At 28.9% G+C, this 14,178-nt stretch overlaps 1 protein-coding gene across 5 annotated transcripts in view; it reads left to right on the plus strand.

The window, feature by feature from the left end:
• Positions 1-1,325: 1,325 nt before the first annotated feature.
• The window catches only part of nAChRalpha6 (nicotinic Acetylcholine Receptor alpha6), a 164,027-nt gene continuing 151,174 nt past the window's right edge, over positions 1,326-14,178 (plus strand). For all 5 annotated transcript variants that reach the window (XM_076404943.1, XM_076404945.1, XM_076404944.1 and 2 more), the window contains exon 1: positions 1,326-1,573. In XM_076404943.1, coding sequence (XP_076261058.1) covers positions 1,516-1,573 — 58 coding nt within the window. In that variant the 5' untranslated portion in view covers positions 1,326-1,515. The remainder of the gene's footprint in view (positions 1,574-14,178) is intronic.

The raw sequence follows: 14,178 nt of genomic DNA on the forward strand, positions 1-14,178 counted from the left end.
GTTAAAGTATCACCTTAATAATATCCACCGCACCTGCTTTGGCTTACCGACTGAAAAAGAGACGTTAACTTTAGATGATCTTTTTTCCGGTCAAATATTATTATATTATTTCAATAATAAACTTCACAATTTAAACTAATATAATCAAGTTCTACTTTTTATTTTATACGAAAAAGCGGACTTATATATAGGTGGTCACGTACTAAAAATTGACTTCACTGACTGAGTTATTAGTGTGGTTAAAAGGCGAGAAAGAGCTTTGGAATTTTAAACCGGAATAATGTTCAGTTAGTTGTTTGTCTGTATAAAATATTCATTTTAGTTAACATACATTATGTTCTTGCCTTTTTTACTAGTATATTTCTGTTGCAATTATTGAAGCCTATCGACTAACGGCTGACAAACCTATAGGACTTCAGATCGTATCTGACTCTACTCTGCCTGATTAGCAGCGTGAATGAGATGAACGGGGGTTCAATTCAGTTCAAACACCATTACAACAATGCTATGTTGAGCTCAATATTTTAATTACCTTAATTAGAAAATATATAATTTCAATTCCAAACAATTACTCATTTTTACATTTTAAAAGTTCTATCACTTATTTTCATGTGTATATAGTTTTAATCATAATCCGATATTATATTGGTAATGTCTCTTGTTGAATATATTTATATTTTGATGATCAATTTAGTTTTTAAAGTGGAATTATTCAACTCCTCAACTATTTTTTATTTAATTAATAATGATAATTAATAATACTTTCGAAAATTAAAATTAACATAATATTAACTATCATTATAGAGAAGGTTAGTTCTGTCATGCTTAGCATATAAAAATGTTATAATAAATAGTTAGTCAGAAATGTGGAACTCTAAAAAAGCAATTAATCATTTTGTCACCTTAGAACATTAGTCATCTAATTCAGACTGGTTATAATTGTAACTATCTGACCTAACAACTATAATATAACATTAGTGTTACCAGCAATATATAGCGATTTTTGCGTTTAGCGCCTGGAAAAACGTTGAATTAAATTTCTACTATTGTCAGATTTACTTCTTGTTCAATGGATTGGATTGATTCGTTGGATGAATTGTAAATGAGTGGCGATGTGCAATTTATGGAGAGCTGTTACCGAATTGTTTATAAATAATTGGTCGCAAAAAAGCAGAGCCATTCGAGTTTAGTCCAGCGATCGAACCACCGTTTATAAATACGAAACAGCGTCATTTATTTCCGTTTAGTCGTAGTCCTCGGTGGAGTCCTGGTGAGTGCGTGCGCATCGAGCTATTGATCCTCTTGCATCGCATCCAGAGCGCGGCTGGCTTAAAGGGCAAAACCGTGGAGCAGCGCGTCGCAACACGCGGTCAGTGCAGACCAGCGCTACGTGCTGACTGGTCATGGATATTCCAGCAGCGGGCTCATCAATGTCGACCAGTTAGTGATCGGTGAGTGAGGTGGACGCAGGCATGACGTACCCCGGACACGAGCTCAAGGAAGCTGGCGATTGAGATGGTTCGGATCGTGCGGCAGCTGCTAGCTGCGGCTCTTCTTCTCCTCTTTATTCCAGGTAAACTTTCGGCCACTTTTTATGTGTGTATGGGAATTTTTTATCTTTTTTTTTGAATTTTCTCGCCTATCAACAGCGTTGACTGTTTGACAATTTTTACGACTTCTATCCTTAATTTTTAATAATTCAATACAAAAACAATTTTTTTTCACTAGTTTACATCAAGAAATAAAATTAAGAATTTTATTACTGAACTTTTTCAACAGTTGTCTAACTATTTAAAACGAAGGACTTCCAATTTCAAAATTATAAAACTTCCAATTTTATATATCCTCGAGACCTCCAATTTAACACAATTATTTAAATATCTTCAACTAACATATATTATCTTAAAATCACCTTGGAAATAATCAGGTTTTAAATAAATCTTGTGAAATTTTATATGGACACAAGAGTGATTGTAATTTGTATTATTATTTTTCTCAACTAAACACGTTGGGGCAAGCTGACTTATTATCTCTTTGATATTCCGAGATACAAAGACGCAACTGACAGAATCAGGTGAATTACGGTGTTAATTGTTTGTTATTATATATTGATTGAGAAGCAAACCGCTTTGTGTGTTTTTCTCTAAACATTTTCCCCGCATTTTCCACATATAACGTTGGTGTCTGATTGTATTAACTGAAAACTGAAACAACATTCAAGGCATTTTGAATTATATACAGCACCTTCACTATTAATATTTGGTTAGTTTGGTAAATCTTGGTTGTACGAATTTTATTGATTACCCAAAAATTAATTTAGAAATTGTTCAATCACTTTTAGAGTTAATAACCCTTTTGAATATATTTGGTTTAACTTTAAATATAATTATTTAAGATTTTTATAATTTTATATAGTTTGATTTGTTTTTTATCGTATATTTAATTTAACTTGTACGCAATTATCAGGTGATAACATGAAAATTTCTTAACTTAATTTTAAACAGCTAATTAATAATTTTAATAATTATAAATCATGAATAAGAAAGGAGAAAATTAATTATATAAATTTGGAATGAAACATGGGATCATCAATTATGTTAGGTGTTAATAACCTTTCTCTTCTTTTGATCTTTTTTATACGCACATTTCTCAATTAATATAAACGATTAAACTCAATCCAATTAAAAACGCTTTTGATTTGGTTATATTTGGTTGACAAGAAAACAATTTCAGCTTTCTGAACTGGGTTTTCAAAAACGTATCTTAAATTAACAGCTAAAGTAACAGCATAACTTCCTTGTAAACTAACTTAAATGTGATTAAATGTCAAACGAAAAACTCATTAAACTGACAGAACACTCTGGAAACAATTACAATTTTGCTTATGTGTGACTTAAATTACTTTCTCGTCAAGTCAAAGTATAAGCGGTATATTAGAACCGCATATTAAAATTATATTAAATACTTTATTTTAATATTAATGCCCATTATAAATCTAACATTAATGAAATAGAGTAACAAGCTATATCGTTACAAATTTATTTTATATTTATTGAGATTTGATTCATTAAATAATTATTGACAAAATTCATGAATTATTGCTAACTAAAAGAAATTTGAGAAACGAAGAGAATTTAAAAACTGAGTTAACACTAATTCAAATTATTCCATAATTATCGCTGCAAGTTCAGTATTTTATAATAAATGTTACATTTTCCTTTTATATAATGTTTAACAGAAGCTTGATTTATATGACAAAAATGGTTTCTTTTCATTAAAATGTCCCATTTAAAATGTTGGAATATAGCAGAATGACAGATACTCCAATTTATGATACTAATAAAAACTGTTTGGGTAACAGCAGTAACATTGAATCTGACAGGCTGATATTATAGGAAGCTATATAAGAAAATGGAAGTAAATATATCAAAAGATGGCACAATTTCTAGTTTTTTTCGACAATTTTGTTTCCATCTTCTTTGTTCTGTCATAAAATTAATTCTCTAAAATATAATATCATTGACGTTATTGATATTAATTTTAGGTATTAAATTTGAAGCCCATAATGTTAAATGCGTATAAATTATATGCGGCTATAAATTATAACTATATTGAAATATATTAATTATTAATCAAGTAATTAATTGCTATAAATTATGAATATAACATTAACAGGATTTCGTGACATTTAATATGATGATGATACAACTACCCTATATTTCCTGTTCATCATTAATGAAATGCAAAATATAGGAGCTGAAAAGTAACACTTTTTGTGTCCCGACGGAGTGGTTTAAGCAAGAATTTCAATATCAGTTTTAATAATTACGCGTCAGTTATATGTCATTATTTAAATTTTATGACTATACGTCAACATTTTAAATATGAAAAGAAATTATCCGTAGAAAATACTGAAATTGATAAACTGGTGTAACAGCATGGTACGTCAGGAGATGAAACTACGTATCTAAAGAGCTTTTATATTTCCTACCTTTTTGCCTGATCTTTGCATTTTAATTCATTTATTTTAACGTAGAATTAACATTAAGTTTTACCATTTGGTTTTAATTTTTACTTCTGCAGCACATTTTATTTGAATTAATTGTTTGATATTAAATAATTATGAGGGTTGTTAATTGTCTTCATCTAATAATAAAGAATTAAATTCCATAAGTTCTGTGATAATTAGTTTTTGAGTTGTTAGTATATAATTACTTTTATGATACAGAAATTATTGTTTTATTTTTATTAAAAGTATTATGTTGTTTGCAATATATTACATGAATACTAGTTTTTGGGTAAATGATAAAATTCAATTTCCCCACAGAAATTTAGACATTTTGCAGTAATAATAAGATATGATAAATAATTATGACTTCCTGGTCTTAACTTTGTAAGAATTCTTTGCATGAGTTAAGATCTGTTTTCTACGTTATTTTCTTCTACAGTACGCTTCAAGCCTATGAACTACCGTCGTTAGCATCAAGTTGCTTCATCTAGCTTCAAATATTTTTTACATATATACATTTTTAATTGCCAGTAACAACCCGATGCAAAATACACGTCATTCTTTCTTTAAAACAAAATCATTTTTGGAGTCCGGTAGTTTTTTATGTAATACTAAACATGCTTGTTTTAAAATAATTCCCATAATATAAATGTTAAGCAATATACACTAATACACTGCAATATTTAATATGGTATCTGGAAATAAACATTCTTTTACATTATTTCCGCATTTTTAATTATTCTGGTTTCCATGTTTTTTGCCATCAGTATCAAAATCGTCCTTTTGAAAGAACCAAAACTGCTTTTATCTGATGCTGCATTCTTAACATACATTTTCGAAAGTTTTTGTTTCCTTGTAATAATTTGGCTATTCTAAATCCAAAGACTAACACTGAAATTTAGTTTATGTTTAGTGCCAATACGAGTTAGGTGTTATTAAATGTAACAAACAAAAGAAGCGTAACAAGGAAAAGGTGGAATCATATTTTTACCCCAAAAAAGAAAGAGTCAAACTAGTATTCTATGTCTAATAGTAAACAGAGATTTATTATTAAAAATGTGACAGTTTGTAAATTGAATAAAGACTATTGAATACTATTTCAGGCTCGCCTTAATGACATACCAACACTAAATTAAATACGAAACGAATAAAAGATAATATGAGAATAAAAATACCAAAACATATAAGTGGATTTTTTTCATTGATTGAATTAGCTGTTACGTAAAGGAAATTCATGTTACGATAGCATCAGATTAATTTCCTTTGCGTTAGTCCCGAAAGATAACAATGAAGATATATATCGATTTTTTCCCATTTTTTTAAAAATTTATTCTATAACAAAAGTAATTTGAAGCGTCAATATTAAAATTGATATTTTTCTTTTGCTTCGTAAAAATCCATAAATATTAGATTCGGTTCGATATTTAATGATTTCTTTGATATATTTGAACCTTGGATAAGATTTTACTGTGATTTTTCAAAAATTAATGGGTTTATTTAAAAAAAAGATCAGGAAGTACATCATTGGAAGTATTGTTAGCCACTACTTTTTCCTATCTAGGAGTAGAAGTTACTACTCAATGTGAGGCCCTCACGAGTTTACTCAACTTGGTTATTGGAGGTATTGTGCTGGCCAAACAATAATAAACAATTAAAAATACGATAGTTTTCTTTATAAAAATGGAAGTGCTGCTTAGATATACCATCAGACTTGAGCAGAACAAAGTAAAATGGTAAGTATGAGGTAAGGATTTTCATTTACAAACAGGTCTTACATGGGTTTGAGAGAAATTTTAGTGTTATTCATTTTGAATTCTTCCCGCTGGCCAAATGTCAACCGTTCTGTTTCGTCCGACTTTGAAACTGCGTCGAGGATATCATTTTGAGTGATATCAGTGATCGATTTTAAAAACTATTCGTAAGATGAAGAAAACATTACCATAAATGCATTATATATAATTTTGACTAAACTGTTTGCACATATCTGGTTCTCATTGTATTAGTGTCACGTTTGGGATTTTTAACATATCATAACCGATGAGATACGTGATTAGTGCGTTAAATTCTAAAATGCTAAGAGGCTGATAAGTTACAAACATACCTATCTGTTTAATACTCCACTTTTTATTTTCAATTTTCTTTATAAACTAATGTTTCCACATTGGTTTTAACAGAGCACCTGGATTTGATATTCCGTCAAGAATTCTGTGTGCTTCAGGATATGAAAGCTGCAGAATATTTTTGAATAAGTAAAGCTCCTCGGAAATATTGTTTTTGACATAGAACTTGACATGGCTAAAACTAGTGAAAAATAAAGTTGTTTCCATCATGGTGAATCGACGGGAAAATAAAACGTTTTTACATTACAAATTCGTAAGATGAAGAAAACATTACCATAAATGCATTATATATAATTTTGACTAAACTGTTTGCACATATCTGGTTCTCATTGTATTAGTGTCACGTTTGGGATTTTTAACATATCATAACCGATGAGATACGTGATTAGTGCGTTAAATTCTAAAATGCTAAGAGGCTGATAAGTTACAAACATACCTATCTGTTTAATACTCCACTTTTTATTTTCAATTTTCTTTATAAACTAATGTTTCCACATTGGTTTTAACAGAGCACCTGGATTTGATATTCCGTCAAGAATTCTGTGTGCTTCAGGATATGAAAGCTGCAGAATATTTTTGAATAAGTAAAGCTCCTCGGAAATATTGTTTTTGACATAGAACTTGACATGGCTAAAACTAGTGAAAAATAAAGTTGTTTCCATCATGGTGAATCGACGGGAAAATAAAACGTTTTTACATTACATAGTTTCAGATATTAGCATTATGGTTTACAACAAAATAAAACATAGTTTTATTACTGCTATATTTTATCCAGTTTTCGTTATCGTATTTTAACAACAGTTCTTAGCTAAATAGCTTCGAAGCTTTACCAAAATTGTTTCCATTTTATTATTACCAAAAATACATTTTTAAATATATTTATTGGAATTAGTTTTGATGATGATTTTTTATATTTGTCAGCCAATCAGAATCTTCCAGGCATACATGAGCATTTTAGCTCAGTTTAAAAATACAGTTTAATTTTATTTTAAATTATAAACCGGAAAATAGTTGTTTAGCTAATGGACACAATTTCCAATTACATTTTTAGTTGGTACGCTGAGTTGACTCAACTCTTTTCACATCCGTTATTGGGAGTAATTCAAGTAGTAAACAGCTGATATTGCAAATATATTAATAAAAGAATCTTTGTATAGAAACATATACATAAAGAATAATAATGTCTAACTCGTAGTATTCTTTGCTTATATTTAAGTATATAATAAATAATGATAAACTTAAACGTTATTGGATCGAGTGAATCCTGAATATACATATTTTATCATCTTCAATTTTATCCTGTTATTAGAAAAATATGCTTGATGCAAATAATAAGGCATATTTCTCCTTGAACATTTTCACAACTTTCTAAAATAGAATTCATTAAAATGTCAAGTGCACCAAGCGATGAACTACGGAAGAGATAATTTTAAAATCAACCCACACAACACGATCTCTGACAGGAATCTTAAAAGTAAAAGAGAAATACGTTAGCTGTGAAGAAGTTGGCTCATTAGTTATCTTGATGTGTTTTAAATGAGTTTATAACTTGATATAAACGCTTTCTCTATGATGGTATTACGTATAAGGTTTACGAGATTTTCTAAATATTTAAGAAAATGTACTGGAGATCTAGGAGATTCTAGCATATATTTTGCATGTTATGCCCAACTCGATTTTTTAAAAAGTTGTAATCTAATGAAATTGGAAAGCATAATTTCTTGTTTAGCTGGAACAATATTTAAGAACAAATATTACTTGCGTAATTAGTCTTAAACTGAGCTAGACTAAACCTGAAATGATTTCAAAATAATATGCTGATATAATCTGCATTCAACGTTAAAAATCTGAAATAGTGCAAAGTAGTGAATACCTTGAAAGAGTGTTAGTGTGCTCTGAGGCACTTCACAAATCGTTAAATGCAAGTGATATTAGAATTAGAATACATATATTAAAATATATCCTACAATATTAATAAACATATACAGATATAATAAACAAATTGCTGAAGTGTTTTTTTGGTCTGTCAATTAGAAAATATGAATTATCAAAAATTAAGAAGAGATCATCGAAAATAAATAAAAAGGAATCACTGAAAAAAATGATTGTATATATTAGATACATATTGTTGAATTACAAATTTAAAAAAAAATAAAAGAAAAGAGAATATATTATTACGATCCTATGTCTAGGCTATTTTTAACTATGTGTAGTAGACAGGTTATTGCCTGATATTATGGCCGAAATAACCGTATTTAATACAATGCATTTTAGAGTCAGTCAACTAGTGAGAACTACTATAATTAACTATCGCCAATTACGATGGATTACACGAAGCTAAATCACGATACTAAAATTAGAACTAACTCCTTATTTTTGTATTTATAGCATCGCTATGCTTGTTAGGACTGGAAGCAGGATAATTTTGAACAACTGCTAATTCAAATCTAATTGGTGATCTATAGTTCTAAGTTACTCAAAGTTCGTGATGCATTTCCAACCTCCAAAATACACAAATAAACTTACGGGGTACTCTACCTTGCAGACGTATTGCTATTAATAAGCGACATAATTGGATGGTTTATCAATTGAAACTTATTTAATTACAATTTATGAACTAGGTGCGTTCATATTTAGGTTCGCAAATAGATACGCTGGCTTCAGGTTATTGAACTCACTACAAAATTACTACAAATTCAGATCGCAATTATCGTTATACGAGAATAGCAAGTCCTTGTTTCAACCAATTATCTAACTTTTAATGGTACATCACTCAATCAGTTTTCGATATAACAAAGAAAAATGTATTTGTTTATAAAATCAACATGACAATATTGTTGATGTCACCAATTAAACCTTCGAGTAAGTCAAAATCACTCAATTGTTTCCAAAGGGCGAATTAGTGATGATGCAGAAACATGGGTACTTCATTCTCTAGTTACTTCTTCAAATGGTCTTAATAAACTGATAAGAAGTTTTTCATGCAGTTTTTCAATCAGCTCGTCAGAAGTTGCTGGAGAAACTGGTGATTTCTAAAATTATCATAATTATTTAAGTCAGTATAAAATTATATTTTATTCAGTTCAATTTTTCTGTTAAATTGTTAATATATTGAGGCAATATCATAGGCTTGACTTTGCCTTTCATTAACCATGTTTTGGATTAAGTTGAAATGAATCGTGCCTTCAAAGGGAATATCACATTCAGTGGTGAACATAATCATCAATACACAGCGGGAGCTTTGAATGGCTTTCCACTTTTGAACCTTCACACTACCATATGACTATTTAGTACCTTCTTTAGTAAATCTAGCCATAATTGTTAATCGGCCGCAACTGTTCTAGCCTCGGATCATGCAAGTCTTCTATTTTTCAGATCGTTCTTGATGACATTGATCCACATCCTTTTCGGAGATATTCGCACAAAATGTCGATTTAACTACAGAAGTCTTGTGAGGAATTAGTTCACCTTTCAGTCGACAGACATTTTCAAACCACTGTACAAATCTGGATCTCCGAATTTGTCCCTCAAGTGTAGCCCTAATTATTTAATTTCTAATACGTCTCAGAGTGGAACATAGACTTTGCCTTAAGCATATCTTTTGAAAGACCCCAGAGTCACAGATGTCAGGCTATGTCTAAATCTTGGAGCTATAAAGGAGCAAACTATATCAAGAGGAATGCGAGAAGTTCAGGCTTCTATATCTATATCGAATCTATAATCGAATATAGCGTTAGCGTCAGTAAATATCACATTAGCCAATGTATTTCTAGCATCATATTGAACGCTATATCTGCTTTTTAATACCATTTCGCATAGTTGCATCCACTGTATGTTGAAAAGCAGTGGAGAGATGACGTCAACATCTCCTTGGGAAACATCATTTATACTTCCACACAGCCATTGTAAGATACCTGAAGAAGTTTAATAATTTTTAGGAAATCATGTTCAGCTACAAAAGTTGTAGTTATTAATAATCACCAAATTAATAATCATCATTGTAGCATTAACAATTCCCTATATAACTCCATTAAGAAACCTTTTATATGTTTATATGAAATAAGACTTCAGGTGCATCAGCGGTCTAAACTCTTTCCAGTTCCTTTCTAATTGTGAATATATAGAAGCAGTTTTGTTTTGAGTTCATTTATTTTAACATGATTTTTCCATCTTGGCATTTAGGAACAGAACTTAATTGTATTGTATATTCAGTTCAAGAGGCACCTTGTTTTTTATTGAAAAAGAAAAAATTATAACATAGTTACTTTCACTCATCTTGATGATAGATGATGATAAATATGCAGTTTTTTCTTTGTTCCGTTATTTGCTACTATAGCATCACTAGTCTTTATTGCACTGACATCATAGTACTAATACAATAATTTGATATTAAATGTTTCTTTTCAATTGAAATGTACACCCTATGCGTCAATTTGTTCGAATATGTTTTTCGGATACTTAATTCTTCCAGTTTTCAATACAGAGTATTAATATATCTTGTTTATTAACTGGAAATATTCCATGGAAATGTATGATCCAGAAGATATTGGCATTATAATTTAAATCAAAAATATATAAGTCTGACTTAAATAAAATACAAATAAATCTTTATGTTAATATATTCATGTATGCCACTACATATTTATTTATGTATGTATATGCATTGTAATTTTTCCTGAACCTTGTGTTTTTACTGTATATATTACTTTAAAATTGTTATGCGATTTTATATTCCCTCGTAGATATATTTCGTATACAATATTCTTGTATATAATTTTATATATGATATACTAGTTAGTTTAGGAGACTAAGTTTTAATAAGAAATAAATTTAAAAAAATATATGTTATATGTATTATATGTTATATGTTATAGTGCTATATAAATCTGGATGAATTTAAAGATATGCTGTCACGTCATACAAAAACAAATATTTTGTTAAATATATGTATATAGATATATAGACAATATTTATGTCAGGCTATAAACTCATTTAAAATACATCAAGATAACTAATGAGGCAAGTTCACTCCTCACTTATTTCTCTTTTACTTTTGAGATTCCTGTCAGAGATGGTGTTGTGTAGGTTGATTTTAAATCTTTCTTTTCCCTATTTCATCGCTTGGCGCTCTTGACATTTTAATGAATTTTATGTTGGGGAAATGTTTGCGAAAAAATAAAAAAGTGTTCCATGCCCATCAACCACATTTTTGGAGTTGGTAAAATTAGAAATAAGTATTAAATATCCGCTATGCAGGTTATAGTTGATGATATTTAAATTAAATTGTAATGAATTCTTATTTATAGTAACATTTAATGCGCAGATATAAAATGTAAAAGAAAAATGATGAAATAATATAGTGACATCAACAATATTATGTTAGATGAGGTAGTTAAATTACAGATAAACTATAAGGCATAAATTGAAGAACGTTGGCAGACAATCAATCGCATATCATGCCTGGTAGTGATCAGTACCGCAGGCGATCTGATTTCCGCCATAATTGATATTTTCTTATTCATTGACATATTCAGTGACACACGCTTCACATACATTATAGTTTTTTTGATGAAGTTATTATAGTATGTTTGATATAGTTTTTTTGCGTTTTTAGAAAATATAAATGATAAAAGGGTAGTTTAGATTGAAGTATAAAATGTGACTTTGTGTGTGACTTGTGTATCACTTGTGTGACTACTTGACCGCTTGGTGACTGAAAAAAGTGTGAAAATCGATCGCTGCCAAATTCAGATCGTTATCGAAAGATATAACTAAATTATATATATATATATATATATATATATATATATATATATATATATATATATATATAATATCTTCCTTTAACTAGTTGATAATATCATGATATCATATCACTCATTATAAAATACGTTTTCAAATTCATTTTCAAGTTCATTAAAAATTATAGATTCACATAAATATATGTTATATTTGAAATAGTGCTGAATTCTCAAGATGTTATAAATGTTCTTTTTTGAGATCTATGATTATTAAATAAATAATTTAGTTGATGTAGTATTCTTTGGATTAAAATTAATTATATTACGATTTCTTTTGACAAATAATCATACCAAGTCGAATATAAAAAAGGTTAAAAACATATTTGGAAGAAAAGTTTGGAAAATGAAAAGGAAATTAAACACAATAACCGTGATTATTTGATCTGGTGCAAAATTTCGTTTCTCTTTCTATCGTGTGCCTAAATATAAGTAAAAAGGCCATGGGTCCTGTTGGAGACTAGTTGAGTGAGACTAGAGTTTTGAAGGGCAGACAGAATATGCTCGACTTGTTCGTCATAGTCATAGTGTTCAGTTCAATATTTATCCTTTAACATAAAACCAATATCAGAAATCCAACAATTAGATAATGGAAATGATTTAGCTCTTTGTTTCAGACTTATTTTTTCTATTTTTTATATTTTTTTTTCTGTAAAAACATATGATATATATTTTCGTTTATTCTACATTATTTGAATAATTCGTTAAATTCTTTCGAATGATAGTTAATATAAGTAATTCGCATACATATATTTATCTGATTACTAAAATTATGTGAAATAAAGGCTTGGGAATTCTCAACGTATTTTATGGAATACACATAGCAAACTCTAATAGTAATATCAGGTTCGATCTAATAGCTTGTTATTAACAATGTGAGAGATACTGATTATGTTTACCCTACAAGGCATTGATAAACATTTAATTATATAGATAATCCTTCGATACCCTTAAACAAATCTATTCTGTAAAGTAGTTTTGTTTATAATGAAACAGTTACATCAGTAACGTCTGTATACTCGATCTGTTCTATACATATTCTGACGTTTCAATATGAACTTGATTGCTTTACAAATTTTAGTTAAATACCTGGTAATTGATAAATTATCTAGTTATACCGCTTATTAATAATTTACCCGTAGGGCATCGGTAAGTTTCAGTATTTTGGAGGTTACGAATGCATCACGAACTTTGAGGAATTCAGAACCATAGATTTCCAATTAGATTGGAATTAACAAGTATACGATATTGTCCTATTTCCTATTCGAATTTTTGAATGAACGATCTATGAAGGAATAGTAAGAAACTGCTTATAATTACTTACTATTATTATTATTAATTAACGAGTTTTTACCGAATCTAGTCCAAACAAAATTGGTTTTTTTATATCTCATTCAAAGTAATAATCCTTGGTACATTTATGGAAAAGTTTCTATAATATTTAAAACTACATTCGGATGATACTACTAATCGAAAATAACAAAAAAATATTGTTTTCATTATAATTAAATCAGATTAATGGACTTATTTTCACATTTGATAGGCGAGGTTGATAAATTTCTTGAAGTTTAGAAATACGCTATGATAACATCAGTTGAACACCAGTCAGAGCCAATTACGTAAGTGTTCCATGGCGGATGCTATACGAAAATCGAAATACATAATTTGCAATATATCTGTGCGAACTTCAACAATTTTTGTCTATTGTTTTTTTTACTTGTTTTTTTATCACGGTAGTATATGGCAGAAAAATGATTTAAGTACACTACGATAAAGCAGTAGTATTTATTCATTTTCAATTGTATTTCCACGTATTTTAACATTATTGGATAAAGCGTAAAATAATTTTTAGGTGATACATCATCAGTTGTCGGCATGTTTTGAAAAATGGAAGAGCTTTACAAACCTTTTCAGCGATATAGAGTGAAGCGAATTCTAATGAAGTATCGCGTGTCAAAAAATGCGGATATTAAAATATAAAGTGTTATGCGTGATATACTAGGTTTTTTTACGAATTTTGGTAATATATATATTCAACTTTTAATTTAGGCTTTGTTGAATCGTCACTCATCTGATGATGTCATTTTATATATTTTATTTTAGAAATTATATAATTATATTATTAAATTATAAATTATAATGCCACCTTTGCAAATTCGTGCTTGTTAAACTGAGGCCATTAGATGAAGAAGATCTCGGTTTGAAGATTGTGTTAAACTGTAAATTTATTCGTTAGAAACTTTAAAAGATG

The sequence above is a fragment of the Rhynchophorus ferrugineus genome, unplaced genomic scaffold (assembly GCF_030347505.1).
Source record: "Rhynchophorus ferrugineus isolate W39M unplaced genomic scaffold, kcgeb_rfMv2 rfM5, whole genome shotgun sequence".
In the NCBI taxonomy this organism is placed as follows: Eukaryota; Metazoa; Arthropoda; class Insecta; order Coleoptera; family Curculionidae; genus Rhynchophorus; species Rhynchophorus ferrugineus.